This window comes from Chrysochloris asiatica, unplaced genomic scaffold (genome assembly GCF_000296735.1).
Source record: "Chrysochloris asiatica unplaced genomic scaffold, ChrAsi1.0 scaffold00003, whole genome shotgun sequence".
In the NCBI taxonomy this organism is placed as follows: Eukaryota; Metazoa; Chordata; class Mammalia; order Afrosoricida; family Chrysochloridae; genus Chrysochloris; species Chrysochloris asiatica.
The window spans coordinates 18,622,151-18,640,718 of NW_006408521.1; the positions used below are offsets into that span (position 1 = coordinate 18,622,151).

General features: G+C 51.8%; 2 protein-coding genes across 2 annotated transcripts; both read left to right on the plus strand.

Moving 5' to 3' along the window:
* The first annotated feature begins 1,082 nt into the window (after nucleotides 1–1,082).
* LOC102815002 (cytochrome P450 26C1-like) lies at nucleotides 1,083–9,297 on the plus strand. Its single transcript, XM_006831448.1, has 6 exons — nucleotides 1,083–1,286; nucleotides 1,840–2,064; nucleotides 2,512–2,787; nucleotides 4,183–4,338; nucleotides 6,502–6,831; nucleotides 8,920–9,297. Exons 1-6 carry the CDS (start codon nucleotides 1,083–1,085, stop codon nucleotides 9,295–9,297), a joined length of 1,569 nt encoding a protein of 522 aa, XP_006831511.1.
* Nucleotides 9,298–13,867: 4,570 nt separating this feature from the next.
* Nucleotides 13,868–17,422, plus strand: LOC102814350 (cytochrome P450 26A1-like). The gene is made up of 7 exons (XM_006831146.1): nucleotides 13,868–14,087; nucleotides 14,273–14,497; nucleotides 14,727–15,017; nucleotides 15,114–15,272; nucleotides 15,805–15,939; nucleotides 16,484–16,636; nucleotides 16,884–17,422. The coding sequence occupies exons 1-7, from the start codon at nucleotides 13,899–13,901 to the stop codon at nucleotides 17,223–17,225; spliced, it is 1,494 nt and encodes a 497-aa protein (XP_006831209.1). The 5' UTR covers nucleotides 13,868–13,898; the 3' UTR covers nucleotides 17,226–17,422.
* The last annotated feature ends 1,146 nt before the right edge of the window (nucleotides 17,423–18,568 follow it).

Genomic DNA, 18,568 nt, shown 5'->3' on the forward strand with positions numbered 1-18,568 from the left:
ATCTGGACTGGACTGTTGTTGTTGTTGTTATGTGTGTTTCTGACTCATAGCGACCCTGTAAAGGGTTTCCGAGGCTGTAAATCCTTAAGGGAGCAGAAAGCCTTATCTTTCTCCTGCGGAACAGCAGGTAGAAAAACTCCATCCAGTTAACCTTGTGGCAGCAGAGGGAGGGCACCTCAGCTCCCAGAGAGAGCCGGAGTAGGGGTGGGGAGTGGGGGTGGGAGGCGGCCCTAGAGCACGGTGGGGCTGGGGCACAATCCCTCATCTGCTAGGTCATCCACCCACAGCGCTCCCGCAGAGAGCCGGGAAGTTCTGGCGCGAAACCCCAGACCCGGAGGAGGATCTGGCCGGGCTCTCTCCTCGAGTCCACCCCCCTTCCCCCACACACACACCCTTACTCCCGCCCAGCCGGAACGCCTCAGCGGTGGCCACTCCCTATCCAAAGCCCCTTGGTGAATGTGCTGCTGCTGCTACTGCTGCAGCTGCCATCGCCTCCAATCAAGACTCTGGAGGGAGTGCTTTAAATATGCATAGTCACGTCATGTTGGGTGAACCGGGATCGGTGCAGCCAGAGGGGGCCAATATCTATATAAATGTGCCCAGGGTGGGCCAAGAACGGTTAAAGGACTGAAGGAGATAGGGAGGTGGGGTGGGGGTCTGCGGTCCCAGTGGAAGGTTTGCAACCCAGGTGGGCAGCGCCTGAGAGTTGCTCCCCTTTGCCCTCCCTCTCTGCTTCTATACAGAGAGTGGGGGCATTTTAAAGGGCTAAAGCTTGGAGAAGGAGGTGGTCTACCGGGTGACCAGGGTGAGCGATCTACAGGCAGCCGGCACCCCTTCCAGGGACTGGCATTTTGACCCTGGAGCAACCCAACTCTGGGCATTGCCAGCCTTGAAGGAGGTGATTTCTTTAAGGAGTCACCGGCCACTGTTACTTCCAGCCAGTCCACTGGTAGAGCAGAATCCTCCTTGTCTTGGCCCCCAAGCCCCAGGCTCTTCCCGACAGAACAGGTGAGCCCTTCATGTGGTGGGTGCCCCAGAGCTTACCCTCTCACTCAAAGCAGCCTGGTGCCTATAGGTTCGCGATGTTCCCTTGGGGACTGAGCTGTCTGTCCGTGCTTGGGGCGGTGGGCACTGCTCTCCTATGCGCTGGCCTACTGCTCATCCTAGCCCAGCACCTCTGGACCCTTCGCTGGATGCTGAGCCGAGACCGGGCCTGTGCCCTGCCCCTGCCGAAGGGCTCCATGGGCTGGCCCTTCCTCGGTGAAACTCTGCACTGGTTAGTTCAGGTGAGCAGTTCGTTGTTCTCTGCTCCATCTATCTGGCTCCTCTTCCCCTGCTCCCGCTAGGCTCTTGTGGATGCTGTAAGAGTCCTGTAGCCAACTATGTAGGTAGCCAGAGCCTCAGAGAACGCAGCACAGCCCTCGCCTTTATGCAGCTGCCTGCCCCACCACCCAGCTCTCTTGAGGGACCTGGAGACTGCATGTAACCAGAATCCTTTCAGTGCCACTTAAACTCGCCCTGACAACGTGGGAGTGGACAGATGAGGTCTTGTGGACATCTGTGCTCTATGTCTTGCAAGCATAGAATCAGGAGCCAGGAGTGCATCCCAGCCATGAACTTTTGGGCACCCAAGGTCCCATTCCAAGTTTTGATTTCCTCATTTCCCTAATGGAAGATAGAAGTGTCTACATACATTTTTCACAGGGACCCCGCTTCAAGTCCTTTGTAAACAGTAACGTGCCAACCTGGAGCAGAGAGTTACCTAAAAAAGTTGGGAGGTGTGGGTCATTGATCCCTAGTAGAGGCCCCCTGCCCAGCCTGGCTTGTTCCGCCTCCCAGGGCTCACGCTTCCACAGCTCCCGCCGGGAGCGCTACGGGATGGTGTTCAAGACACACCTGCTGGGCAAGCCGGTGATCCGTGTCAGTGGTGCGGAGAACGTGCGCACCATCCTGTTGGGTGAACACCGCCTGGTGTGCAACCAGTGGCCACAGAGCGCACACATCCTGCTGGGCTCGCACACACTGCTGGGGTCGGTTGGGGAGCCACACCGGAGGCGGCGCAAGGTGAGCTGAAGCCAAAGAAGGGGCAGTGGAGACGTCAAACTTGAGGTTCCGGGACCTGCTGTAGACTCGGTTAGGGCCAGGTGTTGGGGGTACACTGTCAACCTTGCTGCGACCCTTGGTTAACTGACCTTGAGCTAGTCCCTTACCCTTTCTGGCTTTGGTTTATAAGGCCAGGACTGAGACTAAAGAGTCCTTCCGGCTCTGACCTACTGTGACTGGGATGCCAGAGACAAGAGAAGCTCAGAGCTGATAAGGAAGACTTCGTGCAGGGGCATGGATGGCCTTGTCCATCAGAGGAGAACTAGAGGGAATGGCTGAGTAAGGGCTAATGAGTTTAGGTCCCCTTAAAGGGGAGGAAGGCATCGAATTGGCTTTCTGGCTCCTTCGGGATGGCAGAGCAGCCGAGGCCCCGTTGTAGCCACCACTGAACCCTCGCCCTCTCCACAGGTCCTGGCGCACGCGTTCAGCCGCTCAGCGCTGGAGCGCTACGTGCCACGCCTGCAGGGGGCGCTGCGGCGCGAGGTGCGCTCCTGGTGCGCAGCCCCTGGGCCTATTGCTGTCTATCAGGCAGCCAAGATGCTCACCTTTCGTATGGCCGCGAGCATCCTACTGGGTCTGCGTCTGGATGAGGCACAGTGTGCGGAGCTGGCCCGCACTTTTGAGCAGCTGGTGGAGAATCTCTTCTCTTTGCCCCTGGATGTACCCTTCAGCGGCCTGCGCAAGGTACCGCCGCCTGCATTGGAAGAGGCAGTAGTTGCGGCCCCTGGTCTTCCCTTGGAGGCTTTGAGGCGCTGATGGGTGTCCTGGACAGAAATGGGACCCTCTAGGTGCCTTCTATACACTGCCTGTGCTGGGGGATGAAGACTTGGTGCAGGGTGGGGAGGAGACGTATTGTGGCAGTGGGCGCTAGTGCTGGCAGCTGCCCTGACTCGCTGTGTGACACAAGGTTGGCTACACACCTTCTCTGGGCCGTGCCTGCCGATGCGCTCCAGTCCTACCTGCTGCGGTCTTATAGAAATTGGGTTTCGGTGCCGGGCGCCTAGCCAGTCATTTAGGCCCTTTCCCGAAAGCGCCCCGGCCTCCCGCGCCTCTTCAGAAGCCACAGTGGTTGCAGAACTGGCGGGAGAGAGGGCCACAGACATGTCTTTGGCCTAGCCGGCGCCAGCCAGGGTTTGGAGAAAGGTGGGTGCGGACTCCCAGTCTGAGGCTTGGGCCGCTAGTTTCCAGATCAGAGAGCAGCAGTCTCTTAGACTTCAGAAAGCAACTAGAAGGCCCCATCAGGCCCTCCCTTTGCCCCAGATCTGAGGCTTCTCACTGTGCTGATTCCTTGGTTTTCAGTCACCTGAATAAAAATAACAGGTGTATATAAAGGGGCAAGGAGCTCTGGTTGCACAGTGGTTACTAGTCGGGCTGCTAATTTCATGGTCAGCAGTTCAAAACTACCAGCGTTTCTATGCAAGAAAGATGAGGCTTTCTAATCCCTTAAAGATATACAGCCTCTGAATCCCTATAGAGTCGCTGTGAGTCAGAACTGACTTCAGGGCACACTATTACCACGTTATAAAGGAGCATGCTATGGGCGAATCATCTTGGCTACATGATCTAATTCAATGCAGGGTTACAGTTCCCGGTGGGTTTGTTTGTTTATTTTATGAAGAAACTGAATCTCAGAGTGGTTAAATTACTTACCCAAGATCAAAGGGGTTAGGAAGCAAAACCAAGATTTGAACCCAGATCTCCTCTGGTTCCAAAACTCATGTGTTTAAACTACTCTGCTTCCCATTTGATGTGGTCTTGCTTTTGCTTGTGCTTTCTCTCTAAACTTCTTGCCCACACCCCTATTCAGAGGCTAATCTTAGGGTATACTAAATGATAAACACTGGACTGGAAGACTGGAAGTTCAAACACACCAGCTGCTCTCAGAAACTTTATATATGGTCTCTGTGAGTTGGGAACAACTCAACAGCACACAGCAACAATAAATGCCAGCCACAAAACTTGGCTGGAAGAGTATTAACATGAGGACTTTGGTAAAGCCAGCACAGCTCTGGAAATCTCTTTGGGTAGATACCCAAACCTGGGCCCCTGCTCCACCTTCCTTCTCTTCCTGCCCATCAGGGCATCCGAGCTCGGGACCAGCTGCATCAGCATCTGGAAGAGGCCATTGCAGAAAAGCTTCGTGAGGGCAAGGCAGAGGAGCTAGGTGATGCCCTGGCTCTTATTGTCCACAGCGCCAGGGAACTTGGTCATGAGCCCTCGGTGCAGGAACTGAAGGTAGGTGGTGGGAGGGAGGGAAGGAGGCCTTTCTCCTTTCATCTGCCTTTCTAGTGGGTCTCTGCACATATTCTGCTGCCTCAGAGCTACATTCTGTTTGGCCCCACTCTGAGCCACAGGTACTCCTCTGGATAAGCAGAAAAAGGAGACCTGGATTCCAGTCTTGGCTCAGCTACACACACTAGCTGTGTGGCTTTAGGCCAGCCATGCCCTTCTCTAGGCCCCTCAGTGGAACTGTTGAAGTCCAAATTCTAGAATGACCCATTCTGGCCATAAAAATCCTGCCTGCCCCCCCTCTCCCCACTTCTCTGTCACTCACTCTGCTGTTTCCTTAACTGTGAAGCCTCGTCACTCTTTCCTCTCTAAGGGGCTCAGGGTCAAACTCTACATCCTCCTGGAAGTTCTCCCCTCAAGCCAAAACTCTTTTGTCTGTGAGCCACCTTGACATCTGGTTTTTGTTAATGCCAAGAACCTCTGTGGGACTGTTTTGCCACTGCAGAATTGCCCTCTGTGGTACAAATGTTTAATGTGCTTAGCTACTAACCAAAAGGTTAATGGTTTGAGTGTACCCAGAGGTGCTGAAGAAGAAAGGTCTGGCAATTTCCCCAAAACTAGCCATTAAAACCCTAGGGAGCACGATTCTTCTCTGACACTATAAGCTCTAATCAGTTCAGTGACAACTTGTAGTTATGTAGACAGAACACATGTAGGAAGGGAGGAAGGAAGGGAGCTTTTGTGTGGCCCCTGGGTTGTGCTTGGGAACCTCCAAAAGAGAAGAGAGGTTGAGGGATCCGGGGAAAATTAGAAATGGAAAGACTCCAAACCTTCCTGAAGCAACTCCCCAACTCCTATCCTTTCTCTGGGCCTCTCCCTTTCCCAACCATCAACCACTGAAAGAGTGGGGCTCAGCCTTAGTTACCCCTCTGAGAATGGGCTAATCATCTCTATCCTGACACCTAGTCAAAGTGGGTGGATTGAAATAGCTCTTGAGTTGGGAGGGAAGTGATATGAAAGGAATTGGATAGTCCCTTTGTTTTGGCAGGGCTGGGGAGGGAGTGACCTGTGCCAGTACCCTCTAGGTTTTAAGGAAGGGATCTTCCATTTGGGCTTGAATGTCCTAGGCAAGCTAAGAAGATGTTGGAGCCCTGAGGTATCTGTTCTAACTCTCCATCTTATCCAGGACAGAACATTCATTCTACTAATGTTTATTATGTACCTATTTGGTGCTAGGCTCCATGTTGGGCCTGAGGATACCACCATGAGCAGGACACAGCCCCTACCCTTGAGGTGCAGGGAGGAGAGATACACATTCTTTCTAGGACCACACATTCTTTCCAGGGAGGACAAAGGCAGGGAGTGAAGGTTGAGGTTTGAAGGATAGAAGCCACCAGGACCCTCCTCTGTCCTTCCTGAGCAGTGACCATGAGAAAGAGGCTTAGTGGCTCACTGAGACCATTCCTGGAAGCCTGATGCCAAGATGTTTGCTTTGGTGCAGGACTGCCTCTGTCCTTGTCTGTCCCTCAGGTTGGAGATACCAACCCCGTGGATTAAGGGCACTGGTCTTCCCAGCCTGGTTTCTGGAAAGATCAGCTGTAGGGCTCTTGAGCATGTGACAACCATCCCATGCCTCAGGGTTCAGGTGAGATTTGAACATGTGAATATATTTAGAGCACTATAAAGTCAGGGGAAAACTGTCTGCTCCCAGAAGTTCTAAGGAGCAGTTCTTTGTCCTGTAAGGGGTAGATATGACATGGTGGCTTTAAGATTCATGCACAGAATAAGTTCCTCTCATTATCTTTCCAAATCCTCCTAAGACAAGTGGGATGTTGCCCAGTATTCGAGTCGGTTCTGACTCATAGCGACGCTGTATAGGGTCTCTGAGGCTTTTTAAAATCTTGGCGGGAGCAGACAGCTTTCTTTACTCCCATAGAGCGATTGGTGGGGCTCAAACTGTCAATTCCGTGGTTTGCAGTGCAATGCTTAGCCTATGGAGCCACCACGCTCCCCCAGTCTACTGGTAGCCACCTTGATAGACCCAGTTCTCCTGCCTTTGCCCATTAGTAGGTAAAGGTTGAGCTCTTTGAGCTACCTTTAGGGGCAGTCAGTTCTGGGCCCCACGTGACTCTGCGGACAGAGTCTGAGCGCCTCCAGAATGTCTTTCAGGAGTCGGCTGTGGAACTACTCTTCGCCGCCTTCTTCACAACGGCTAGTGCCAGCACGTCCCTCGTTCTGCTGCTACTGCAGCACCCGGCGGCCCTCGCCAAGATCCGACAGGAGCTGGCGGCACAGGGACTGGAGCGCGCATGCCACTGCGAGCCAGGATCTGCAGGGGGCGATGCAGGGCTCGGGTCGGACTGCGTCTGCGAGCCGGACCTCAGCCTCGCCGCTCTGGGCCGTCTGCGGTACATCGACTGCGTGGTCAAGGAGGTGCTGCGCCTCCTGCCGCCTGTGTCGGGGGGCTACCGCACGGCACTGCGCACCTTCGAGCTCGATGTAAGTGCGCTCTGCTCAGGCCGCCTAATCTCTTCCCCTCCTGTCTCAGAGTCTGGGCTTTCCCGCCTGTGGAGTGGGTCCGAACCCTGCTCCACCTCCTTGAGTCCCAGGTGGCAGGATGTGAAGCCTGGGGGCTAGAAAACGGGCAGGATTAAGGACCTTTTTGGAGAGGCCCGGGCTGTCAATTTAATTAGAGCTGTGCTTAAGAATAAAAACATACTTTCTCCTAGCAAACCGGCCCTTCCCCAACACACACACAGCTAGTGCATCTGGGTGGGGAAAAAGAGATCCCCCAAAATAGGCCCTACTCCATCCCGCAGGTCCCCTCACAAGATCAAGAAACCAACCCCAACCGTTACCTTTGCAGGACCCTCTGAGGCCAGATTCTAGGGAAACACGCAGTTAAAATAAGGAGTACATTTTATTAGTGATCTGATCAGATAGGTGGGAGAGAGAGAATGTAAACTCACTGGCTCAAGGCTTCATCCCAAACTGCTGTTGTTGTTGTTGTTGTTAAGTGCCATCGAGTCGGGTCCGACCCATAGCGACCCTGTACAGGGTTTCCGAGGGTGTAAATCCTTACGGGAGTAGAAAGCCTCATCTTTCTCCCGCGTAGCGGCTGGTAGTTTCGAACCGCTGACCTTAAGGTTCGCAGCCCTGCTGTAGGGCAGGACATTTTGAGAGCTGAAATTTGAACTGGGGCAGTGAAGTGTTGAGATGGGAACAATGTCCCAGAGAGAGGGGAGCAGCCCAGTCAAAAGTAGGAAGATCTGTGAGGTGTTTCAGAGTGTCTTGGGTTCAGTATCTAGGAGCTCAGACTTCTGCACTGGAGTGGGAAATGGGGAGAAGACCTCCCACCACTGAGATAGGCGTTGGGGGCAAAACAAGGGTTTAGCCACTTCCACTTTACAGATGGGAAAACTGAAGTCCAGAGAAGAGAGTGTTCCTTGAGTGATTCCAAAATGTTCTGTCCAACTCTTGAGAGACTCAGACTAAACACATGGAATACAGTTGAGGAGAGGATAGTAGGATAGTCAGGGAATTTGAAGTTAAATCTAAAGGGGGGATGGTTTTTAAAGCTGGGAGAAAAAGAAGGAACATGAAAATTGCCTTCCAAAATTTTAAGGACTCCCCAGTTTCATTCTCATATGGACTTTCTAAAAACGTGGCTACCAGATCTGAACATTATTGGACAGTTAGTGGATGGGAAGGTCTCTGGATGGCACAAACCTCAAGGTTGGCAGTTTAAACCCACACAGTGGCACCCTGAAAAAAAGCTCTGGTGATCTGCTTTCAAAAAGATTACACCCAAGTTCTACTCCACAGAACACATCCGGTGGCCATGAGTTGGCACCCACAGGATGGAAACAGGTTTGGGGGATTTTTGATTTTATGGTGGGAGGGAATTTTCAATTCAATGTGTGTGTGTGAAGAAGAGCTGACCAAAGAGGAATTGGGGTCCCTGTCATTTCTGCTGTTCCCAAGTAGGCACTAGGACTAGAATTTAAGTAGGAAAAACAGAAAGACCCTTAATGAGTTGGATTGATCTAGTGGCTGCAAGAGTGGGCCGTTTGATTCCGGTTAGGTTGAGCAGCCATGAGTTGGAACCTACTGGATGGATGGCATCTAACAACAACAGATGAGAATTTAGGTCTCCTGAGCTAATGTAAGAAAAAATTTAAAAAGACAAAAAGAAAACACAGGGACATAAATAACAATAGCTCCCATCCAAAAACATGTGGGCATTTTAATTCTTATTTTTATCAGTTATGAAACTGAGACTCAGAGTATCTAGTCCAAGATCCTGTGTGGCGCTGTAGGATAAGCACTGAACTGCTAACCCACTAGGCGCTCCTCGGCACCCTATACAGGATCGCTATGAGTGGAACCTACTCCTTCGCACTGTAACAGCCCGAGGTCACACAGCTAACTATAGATTGGAACGCAAAGCGTCCTCCTGGTTTCCAGATTAGTAGTGCATTCCTGCGGTTTTAGTAAATTTACTTGATGCAGCTGGGGAGTAGAGGGTCGGCTCTGCTGCCTTTACAAGGGCCTCCTGGTCAGTCCCGTCTCCTCACCTCCCCGCAGGGTTACCAGATCCCCAAAGGTTGGAGCGTCATGTATAGCATCCGGGATACGCACGAGACGGCCGCGGTGTACTGCAGCCCACCTGAGGGCTTCGACCCAGAGCGCTTCAGCTCGGCGTGCGACGAAGCGCGAGGAGCAGTAGGCCGCTTCCATTACATCCCGTTCGGCGGAGGTGCGCGTAGCTGCCTTGGCCAGGAGCTGGCGCAGGCGATGCTCCAGCTACTCGCTGTGGAGCTGGTGCGCACAGCGCGTTGGGAGCTGGCCACGCCCGCCTTCCCCGCTATGCAGACCGTGCCCATTGTGCACCCAGTGGACGGGCTGCAGCTTTTTTTCCACCCTCTCGCGCCTTCGACTACGCCAGACGGGCCACGATCCTGACGCGCAGCACTGCAGGACACGGCTTGGCTCAGTGGCTGCGGCACGCAAGCAGATCAGACCATCTGTGACCTCCTAGTGCTGGGTCGTCCGGCTACTCACTCAGTGATTGGTTCAACACACGTTCAGCAAATGCGTCTCTGTGCTGAACTCTGAAGGAGGTGGAGTGGGAGCTAGCTGTGAGCCACAGCCACAGCCACCGCACAGGAGAAGCACCCAGGCCTATGCGAAGGTGCCTCCTGCGCTCCACGCCCTTAAGAATGAAAAGTCAGGAGTCAAGCCTTTTGAGCCGGTCTCAGGACCTCGAAATAGCAAAGGCGGGAACATGTTTTCACTAAGAACTTTCCAGGTCTCACCTTCTGGGGCCAGTCCCAGAAGGGATCCTGGGCGCTATGAATCTCATAGATGGTGCCAGAAGCCCTTTGGGGAAGCAGGAACTCCTGGAGCGTGACCCTCTCCTAACTTTGAGTCTGTCTTTGGAAGACTAACGGAGAGGACGCCTAAAGATAAACCTGCAGGTAGCTGGCATCTGGGTTCTTGCGCTCCGGCCACTGCTGCTGGTCTGTGCGGAAACCCAGAACTGCGGGGAGCTTCCAGGGCTCTCAACAGCTCCGCACCAACGGATTCTGCCTACGACTTCTTAAAAGCAAAATTCCGACTTCAAGAAAGCGCTTTATCTTCCCATTTATACTGCAGAGATCAGACACACCAAGAAGTCTCTAAAAATGGATTGTTTTCATGGAGACTGAGACATTATCAAAGAAGTTTGGGGTAAACTAAAAACAGGAAGGCCAAGAAATAAAGTTTTTTGGAAAGGTTGAGGAAGAAGGCTAGAGGCTTAGCTTGGCACTTACTCCCTGGAAAGGTGCTGAGTGGAGGTTGGGAGAGATCTGGAAGGACCTACCCCAACGTCTGTCCAGACAGGACTGAGGCCAAACGCTGGGAGGGGAATTATCTCCGGGATACCTGGCTACAGAAACTTCTGGATTTCTGCCTCAATCTCCTTTATGTTGAGAGGAGAAACTGAGGAGCAAACGAGGCAAATGACTCGCTTGAGGAGACAGCAATAGGCTCTGGTTCGTGGAGACTGCATGGCCCGTGCTCTACCCCACCCCATTAGTTACCCCAGCCCTAGTCTCCCACTTGTGCTCTACCCCACCCCATTAGTTACCCCAGCCCTAGTCTCCTACTTGTGGTCACCATGTTGGACATGAGTCCTTTCCTCCTTTCACAATGATCCTTAACTTGGCTTAAGGGCTCCCTCTGGGCTTTTCTAACTCTGTGGTGCCTGTTGTTGTTAAGTGCCGTCGAGTCGGTTCCGACCCATAGCGACTCTGTATAGGGTTTCCAAGGAACGGATGGTGAGCTTGAACCACTGCCCTTGCAGTTCAAACGACTTTGCAGTCCAGCGAATTAACACACAGCGCCACACTAGGACTCCAATGACGCGCCTACCGGTGTTTAAATCAAAGCCTTCATGTTTAAATCAATGTCTTCAAGACATTCCCAGCAGCCCACTTGGAACCTGCCACCCATCCTCCGACAGGCCTAGGCTGCTGGTCATGACGGGTGAGCCAGGAAAGTTGCCGCCCAGGCCCGAGCTGACCCCTTAGTGAACCAGAAGGAAGCCGGTGCCCTCCTGACCTTATGCTTAAGGTGGATCCCGGGGCCAGAAGGAAGGGGGGACGCAGCAGGCGTGCGCGCAGGGTCGATGGCTCAAGAGCGCAGCGGGTCCTTCCGAGCTCAGCTGACACCGCGGTAACCCCCTTCCAGGGCAATTCATCACCTACAACCGCCCACAGGTTGGCGCCAGGCCCTGAACTAGGTGGGCGCCAGAGGCGGCAAAAATGGGCAAGATTTTGGCCTGCCCTCAGGGCGCTCCTGAGGCCTCTGAGTTGATGGCGAGGCCGAGGAAGCACCAGGCCTTTGAGTTGATTATGATTTGGAGGTCGGGAGGAAGCTTTCAGAAATCCAGCAGACCTGGTTTACCTGCTCTGACCTCTGGACTAACTGTAAACCCCTATAGGAACTTTAACTTTCCTTGATACATCATGTTCAGTAATACCCTAAAGCTTTAGCTCCCAGACGTGTTTCTTGCTTTCCTGTAATTGAGGTATTGATGGAAGGTTGACAAATAAAAGAGCAAGCATGTATCAGGCATTGATGAGTGTTACAAAGACGATACAACAGGCATGTAATGCAAAGTACCTGGGAACTGAACTCCATTGGGTGGGCCAGGAAGGCTTCTCTGAGGAGGTGACATTCAACTTTGAAAAGAACCAGCCTAAGTGACCTGGAGAAGGGACATCCCAAGCAGAGGGAACAGCAGGTATAGAAACCCTGAGGCAGAAATTAGTGTGTTCAAGAGCTAGGAAGGAGGTTGAAGGCAGAAACTTGGCGAAGGGAATCTGCAGCTGCTCTGATGCCTCTCCTCTTTGGGTCCTCAACCTCACTCCCCAAGGAAAAAGTTACTCTCCCCCTAACCCTTAGCAATACCTCACTGTATTGTAAACATTTGGAAACGTTTTGTTTTCCGGCGAAGGAAACTCCTTCAGGACCACCACCACCCAAGAAAGTTTGGCTGGGTTCCTAGATCACAGTTCTTATTGGGTTGGTAATTTATTGGCACCCTCTCCTCTACACGATGTTCTTTAATGATCTCTTTCACTCATTACCATTTAATTCTTTCCTGCCGACAACCCCGCCGATCTCGATGGGCCATCTCTCTCTTCCTATTGTCACAAGCAGGCCCAGCTCATCTTGTGACCCGGCGCGGGCTGAACTTGGCGAGGTGGCCTAGCAGAGTTCACTCGGATGTCACGGTCCGGTCTGCAGAGGTCACAGGCAGGTCAGGCCCCAGGATTGGGAATGGGCCCCAGGTCACGCCTCCGCTCACCAGCTTTGCTCACCGGTCAGAGGCACTGTCCAGAAAGGGGCGGGTCCGGAATTTCTGAGAATTACCTCTGGCGCTACTCGCCCGGTTCCTGCTGGTGTGACCGGGGGTTGGCTCGCACTAGCCAAATCGTTAGGAAACGACAGTGGGAGAGACCCCTCCACAGAGCCTCCGAAACACGCCCTGGTGATTACGTTCCGGACTTTGTGGGGTCGGTATAACCTACGCAGACATTTCTCTACCCTACCCACTGGGAGATTGCCAACACTTTAAGGACTCTCAGGGTCAAAGAGTTTTCTATTGCTAAATGATGCTTTTCAAGGCACGTGGCGGCTCCTGCCAGACTAGTGGTCACTTTTAAACAAATGTACACACTTTTGTTTTAGGCGCTGCGCCACTAGTGCGTTCAGTGACCAATCTAGGGGAGCATGTAGTCCTTACTGCTTCAAAGTCCTGTGGTTCCACTAAGGCACGTGTGCATCCCGCAGTGCCAGGGCTCCAGGCATTGGCTGCAGCTGCAGTTGATTATGATTGGGCAAAGGCCAGGAGACCCACATCTGAGTAGGGATTCCCCCAAACCTCCCTTTCTTTAATTGTGTGCCGAGGTCTGGGTTGAGGGCCGAACACTTCTCCTCGCTGGGTGGGGGCACTGGCTTTGAGCTGGATCTGAACTGGAGAGCCAAGGAAGACTCCAGTGGGCTGGCGTCCAAGCCGCCAGGGTAAGGAATCCTAGGGTGCCTGGAACCGGAAGAGTATTTGCAACCAGAGGACCCTTTGGGGAATTCACAACTACCCAAACGTGTAAACAGACCAGGAACCATCGTCCCAGGTCACCCAAGTACAGACAGAGCTGGGACTCACTCGGAGCTTTCCATCTCCTGTCAGGGCTAAGGGCCCTGTATCAGGCTGCCTACTAAGGAAGGTCAGCCTGAATGCAGAGCCGCGGATGAAACGTCCCTGCCATGCGTCACTAGGGAGTTAGGGTTGGGCACACCTAGAATCCTCAGGGACCTGGAGTGTCTCTTGAAAACTTAAGTAGGATGTTTATTCCAGGACGTCATGAATACGGTCCTTTCCGAACTGGGATCCACTACATGCTGCCAAGTCGGACTCCTTGCGGTTCCCCGTTGGGTCGTGGCTCTGGTCACCTCTGTGGGATCCTTTGAAGAGTCGGGGAAGCATGCTTTCTGCTCGATTTTCTGGACTTCAGTTTTCCCACCTGTAGAGTGAGACAGCTGGACAATCCCTGAATGCACTTTCCCAGTAGGTGGAAAGGAGCCCACACAATACCTGTAAGACAAAGACCTGCCTGGGACGCCCGTCGAACCTGGCGGGAGGACTTCCAGAGACCGCCGGGAAAGGCCAAGGCTAGGAGTTCCCACTCCCCGGAACTCAAGACGACAGTGCCGGTCTAGAGCTTCTCGTACCTTGGATGGGTGAGACAGCTCATAGCCCCACACCCCAGGAGGCGCGCACTGAGGAAAGCCGCCGCCGCGCCGCCGCCTCTGCCTGGGCGCAAAACAAACGGTTAAAGATTTTGGGCAGCGACACGCGGGGGGAGGAGCCAGGGGCCCAATCCGCAATTAAAGATGAACTTTGGGTGAACTAATTTGTCTGACCAAGGTAACGTGGTCAGCAACCTGGGCCATTTATAAAGCGGGCGCGCTGCGGGGTTGGCGGCGGCAGGTGGGACGGGTAGGTGCTGCGGGCCATGGGGTTCCCTGCGCTGCTGGCCAGCGCGCTCTGCACCTTCTTGCTACCGCTGCTGCTCTTCCTGGCTGCGATAAAACTCTGGGACCTGTACTGCGTGAGCAGCCGCGACCGCAGCTGCTCCCTCCCTCTGCCTCCTGGGACTATGGGCTTTCCCTTCTTTGGGGAAACACTGCAGATGGTGCTGCAGGTAAGGGAGCTTGGGGGCGGGTCAGGACGCTTCCCCGGAACCCGACTCGACTCCCAGCTTCCCCTGAAGCCCGAGTAGGCGATCCTAGGAAGGAGGCTACGAGCACTGTTAGCCCGAGACGGCGCTCCCCGGCGCCCCCCGGCGTCCCCTCACGCCCGCCTCTCTTCTCCGCCTTCTTCTCGCAGAGGAGGAAATTCCTGCAGATGAAGCGCAGGAAATACGGTTTCATTTACAAGACTCATTTGTTCGGTCGGCCCACAGTACGGGTGATGGGCGCGGACAACGTGCGGCGCATTTTACTCGGGGAGCACCGGCTAGTGTCAGTCCACTGGCCCGCGTCGGTGCGCACCATCCTGGGCTCCGGCTGCCTTTCCAACCTGCACGACTCCTCGCACAAGCAACGCAAAAAGGTGAGAGCGGAGGCGGCAGCCGCCTGGACAGGCAGGGAGTCCCCATTCCCGAAAAGATGTTAGGCGAGCGCGTGCTACGTGGGACGTTGGCTAGGACTGTCCAAATTCTAGTTTTCTCGGACGCGACTCGCCTAGCGTCTGGCGGGGCTAGGGGTGTTTGGGAGAGGGACGACAGAGGTCTAGTTTGTTTTATTATTATTATAAATTATTTTCTTTCCTCTGGGCTCAGGTGATAATGCGAGCCTTTAGCCGCGAGGCGCTCCAGTGCTACGTGCCAGTGATCACGGAAGAAATAAATAACTCCCTGGAGCATTGGCTGAGCAGCGGTGAGCGCGGCCTCCTAGTGTATCCCGAGGTGAAGCGACTCATGTTCCGCATTGCCATGCGCATTCTGCTGGGCTGCGAGCCTAGGCTGGCGAGCGGCGGGGACGCAGAACAGGAACTGGTGGAGGCCTTTGAGGAGATGACTCGCAACCTCTTCTCGCTACCCATCGACGTACCCTTCAGCGGGCTGTACCGGGTAAGCGTTGCATGTCCTATGAGGAGCTAGGGGCGCAAAGGCGCGAGGGCGTGGGAGCAGGGCGTCTGCTCACCATTGCGCGCTCTCTGCGCTTAGGGCATGAAGGCGCGGAACCTCATCCACGCGCGCATAGAGGAAAATATTCGGGCCAAGATCTGCCGGCTGCGAGCGGTCGAGGCGGTCGAGGGCTGCAAAGACGCGTTGCAGCTGTTGATCGAACACTCATGGGAGAGAGGAGAGCGGCTGGACATGCAGGTGAGTGGTGGCCTCCGGAAAGGCACTGCGGACTTTGATCTGCAGACTCTCCAAGGGCAGTTCCTGGGATTCCCAAGGCAACCTCTTAGGGCCCGGATTCCTTCAGTGAGCTGAATGCGTAGACCCAGCAATGGGACCCTGAAGGTTGAGACACTGGGTCAGGAGAACTACCACAAGAGGCTACAGGGGAACCGGAAGCGTCCCCTCCCCTCCTGGTTTTCAAAGGCAAAGCTGGAATTTGCAAAGTGTAACTAATTTTAAGAAAACGAAAGCTTTAATTCAAGGGATCTTCATCGCCTTCCTGTTTTAGCTGAACTAAAGAGACTTTGCATTTTGCTAAATTCTGCCAGCTAAGAAATTGTCCTTTTGAGTATGAAAGACGGTACTTTTCTTGAGTTTTTTTGCCTGCACAACATTTAGCCCTTTTAATCTCTTGCTGGAACTCTCAGACCGGTGGTTCTGAGTACTCTGTGAATTTGCAGGCAGAGGTTCATTCTTCCCATAAAAACGTTCTTTTAAATGCCATTCTCAGGAACTAAAGCAATCTTCAACCGAACTCCTTTTTGGAGGGCATGAAACCACTGCCAGCGCTGCCACGTCTCTGATTACTTACCTGGGGCTCTACCCACATGTTCTCCAGAGAGTTCGAGAGGAACTTAACTGCAAGGTAAGTGGACCCTGGAGGCTTTCCATGAGCTTAAGAAATTCAGCTGCTCCCAAGCCTACTTCCAAATAGCTGAGAGTTAGACTTCCCTGAACAACAGAGGCATGAGAGGGCTGGTAGGAAGAGAATATCTGCTTTGTAAAGAAGGAAGGAATCTTGAACTGTGATCCTACTGCCTTGAACAGAGTTGGACCTTGTATTCCCCCTTTTACAGAACCTTGGAAATTTCATTTTCTTGTCTCCAAAGGCAAGAATTTATGTCTCCAAGGGCATGGATAAGGTGCTCTGATCCTTGTGGGTGGTGGAGATGGGGAGACTCTTGGCACTTCTAGCTAGCAAGCAGTATGCTCCTGGAATTGTAAATAGTTCATGGATTTGGGCAGAAGGATGAAGGCCAGTGGTCACTGGCTCTTCAAGGTTCCCCCCTCACACTCTTCCATCATGGGGCCCTTTGGGTTTCATTACCACTTAAACCCTGTTTACTTCTGCTGAGTTGATTTTATTGGAGCACAGAATCACATTCACCTCTGTGCAACTGTTTTGATAGGGTTTACTTTGCAAAAGCAATCAAGACACCAAGTTGGATATGGAAATGTTGGAACAGCTCAAATACACCGGGTGTGTTATTAAGGAGACCCTTCGACTGAATCCCCCAGTTCCAGGAGGGTTTCGAGTTGCTCTTAAGACTTTTGAATTGAATGTAAGTTACAAGTTTCTCTCCCCCAACCCTCTCTTTTGTTATGGCTTTAGATCTCCCCTTGCTTCTCTGTGCATTGACTTAAATTCCTTATGCTTTTGATAACATTGTCTCACCCCATGTGGACACATGTTTCAGCCACCAGAAGCTCACTGTGTCTTAATTCCCTAAAGGATGTCCCTAAAAGCCTTTTGTTGTTGAAAGTTAAATTCCAGTTTGTCAACTCTTGGGATTTAATCATCTTTTGCAGGGATACCAGATTCCCAAGGGCTGGAATGTTATCTACAGTATCTGTGATACTCATGATGTGGCAGATATCTTCACCAATAAGGAGGAATTTAATCCTGACCGATTCATGTTGCCTCACCCAGAAGATGCATCCAGGTTCAGCTTTATTCCATTTGGAGGAGGCCTTAGGAGCTGTGTAGGCAAAGAGTTTGCAAAAATTCTTCTCAAAATATTTACAGTGGAGCTGGCCAGGCATTGTGACTGGCAGCTTCTAAATGGACCTCCTACAATGAAAACCAGTCCCACCGTGTACCCTGTGGACAATCTCCCTGCAAGATTCACCCATTTCCAGGGTGAAATGTGATCGGCATAAATGTCCAAACCTCAGACTTATTGCAAGTGTACATATATAAGTTTTTATATAGTGTCCTCTGTGACGGTATTGTATTTAATGCCTAAAGGTATATTATAATATTTATGTGTCTCTACTCTAGTACTACAGTATTCAAATAGTAAAATCATTGAATTTGTATAATTTCCAAATAAAGTAAATGTCTAAGGCGCTTTTGTGCCTTTAAGATTCCGCTCAGGGAAACTGTGTCGGTTTAATATTTGTCCTTAGTATATTTAACTAGGTTTCCAAATGTCCATGTGGGTTTATTTACCATGAAGGCTAAGCTATTTTCAAAGGTGACTCTGTAGATTCTTCTGCGGTCATTTAGAATCCCGATTTAGAAAATGGATCAAAAAGATCATTCTATATGGATTTATTTTTGTTTGTTTTACTTTAGAGAAAGATGAATTTGAAAAGGTGCCATTTTGAGAAGTATTGTATTCAAATATAACACTCCAGTCCACCTAACAATGAATCCATGTTGTTGGATAACACCTAAATGGTTCTCCTATGCTAGCTGCTTTTAGGTAAGATAAAGTCAATCACTCTAGTTATGGACCGTTATTGACAAAAATAAGGTAAAAAAGAAAAAAAAAATCACCATTGTGTCACCTTTACTCAGAGGTTACAGATGAAAACAGGATTGGGAAAAACACATCTCTGGTTTAGATAAGGCTGGGGAGGGGAGGTTTCTTTATTCAAAATAAGACAGGAGGAGCAGATTTAGCCAAGTGATAGATAAAGTTTTTTATCTGTCCCAGGCAATAGGGTGTGAGCCTGACATGACTGATAAAATGGCCCAGTCCTGACCCTGTGAACCTTGGCTAACCTCCGTGAAAGCGCAGTTTTGTCACAATTCTGACCCTGGCATAGCCATGTTCTGAACTGAAGGCCAGACTTAGTCCAGAAAGGTTAGCCCCAGTGACTTGCTGATGCAAGTACATTTTCAATTTTGAAATGGCACAATCGGCTTACTAAACCTCTCTGAAGGCCTGTAGGTATTGGACTTTAAAATTTTCATTACAGTTTTAGAATTTGGCAGTGCTGCAGAAACCGGGTGGTCTGAACAGGTATTTGAAAAGGGTTCTGCCTACAATTGGTAACAGGTTCTACCTGACTTCAGTTTTTAGATTTGCACTGTACTTATGGTTGGACGTCTCTGTTTTTTAAAGGGGTGTTTATGTAATAACTGATAATGCCTAAAATAAGTCTTTGTTTTAAAAGTGAGAAACTTTTTTTTAAAAGAAAGGTTTATTTTGTTTCAGCCAAAACTTTAGGGTACTGTGATGTGTAAACCCTCAGCCCTCCTCCAC

What these genes read in the sequence shown, in the direction of transcription:
- LOC102815002 (XM_006831448.1), top strand. Translation starts at nt 1,083, where the DNA reads ATGTTCCCTTGGGGACTGAGCTGTCTGTCCGTGCTTGGGGCGGTGGGC. An exon ending in CTCTGCACTGGTTAGTTCAG is followed by an intron (nt 1,287 to 1,839) that starts GTGAGCAGTTCG and finishes TCCGCCTCCCAG; the next exon opens with GGCTCACGCTTCCACAGCTC. An exon ending in TGCGCACCTTCGAGCTCGAT is followed by an intron (nt 6,832 to 8,919) that starts GTAAGTGCGCTC and finishes ACCTCCCCGCAG; the next exon opens with GGTTACCAGATCCCCAAAGG.
- LOC102814350 (XM_006831146.1), top strand. Translation starts at nt 13,899, where the DNA reads ATGGGGTTCCCTGCGCTGCTGGCCAGCGCGCTCTGCACCTTCTTGCTA. An exon ending in CGCACAAGCAACGCAAAAAG is followed by an intron (nt 14,498 to 14,726) that starts GTGAGAGCGGAG and finishes CTCTGGGCTCAG; the next exon opens with GTGATAATGCGAGCCTTTAG. An exon ending in GAGAGCGGCTGGACATGCAG is followed by an intron (nt 15,273 to 15,804) that starts GTGAGTGGTGGC and finishes TGCCATTCTCAG; the next exon opens with GAACTAAAGCAATCTTCAAC.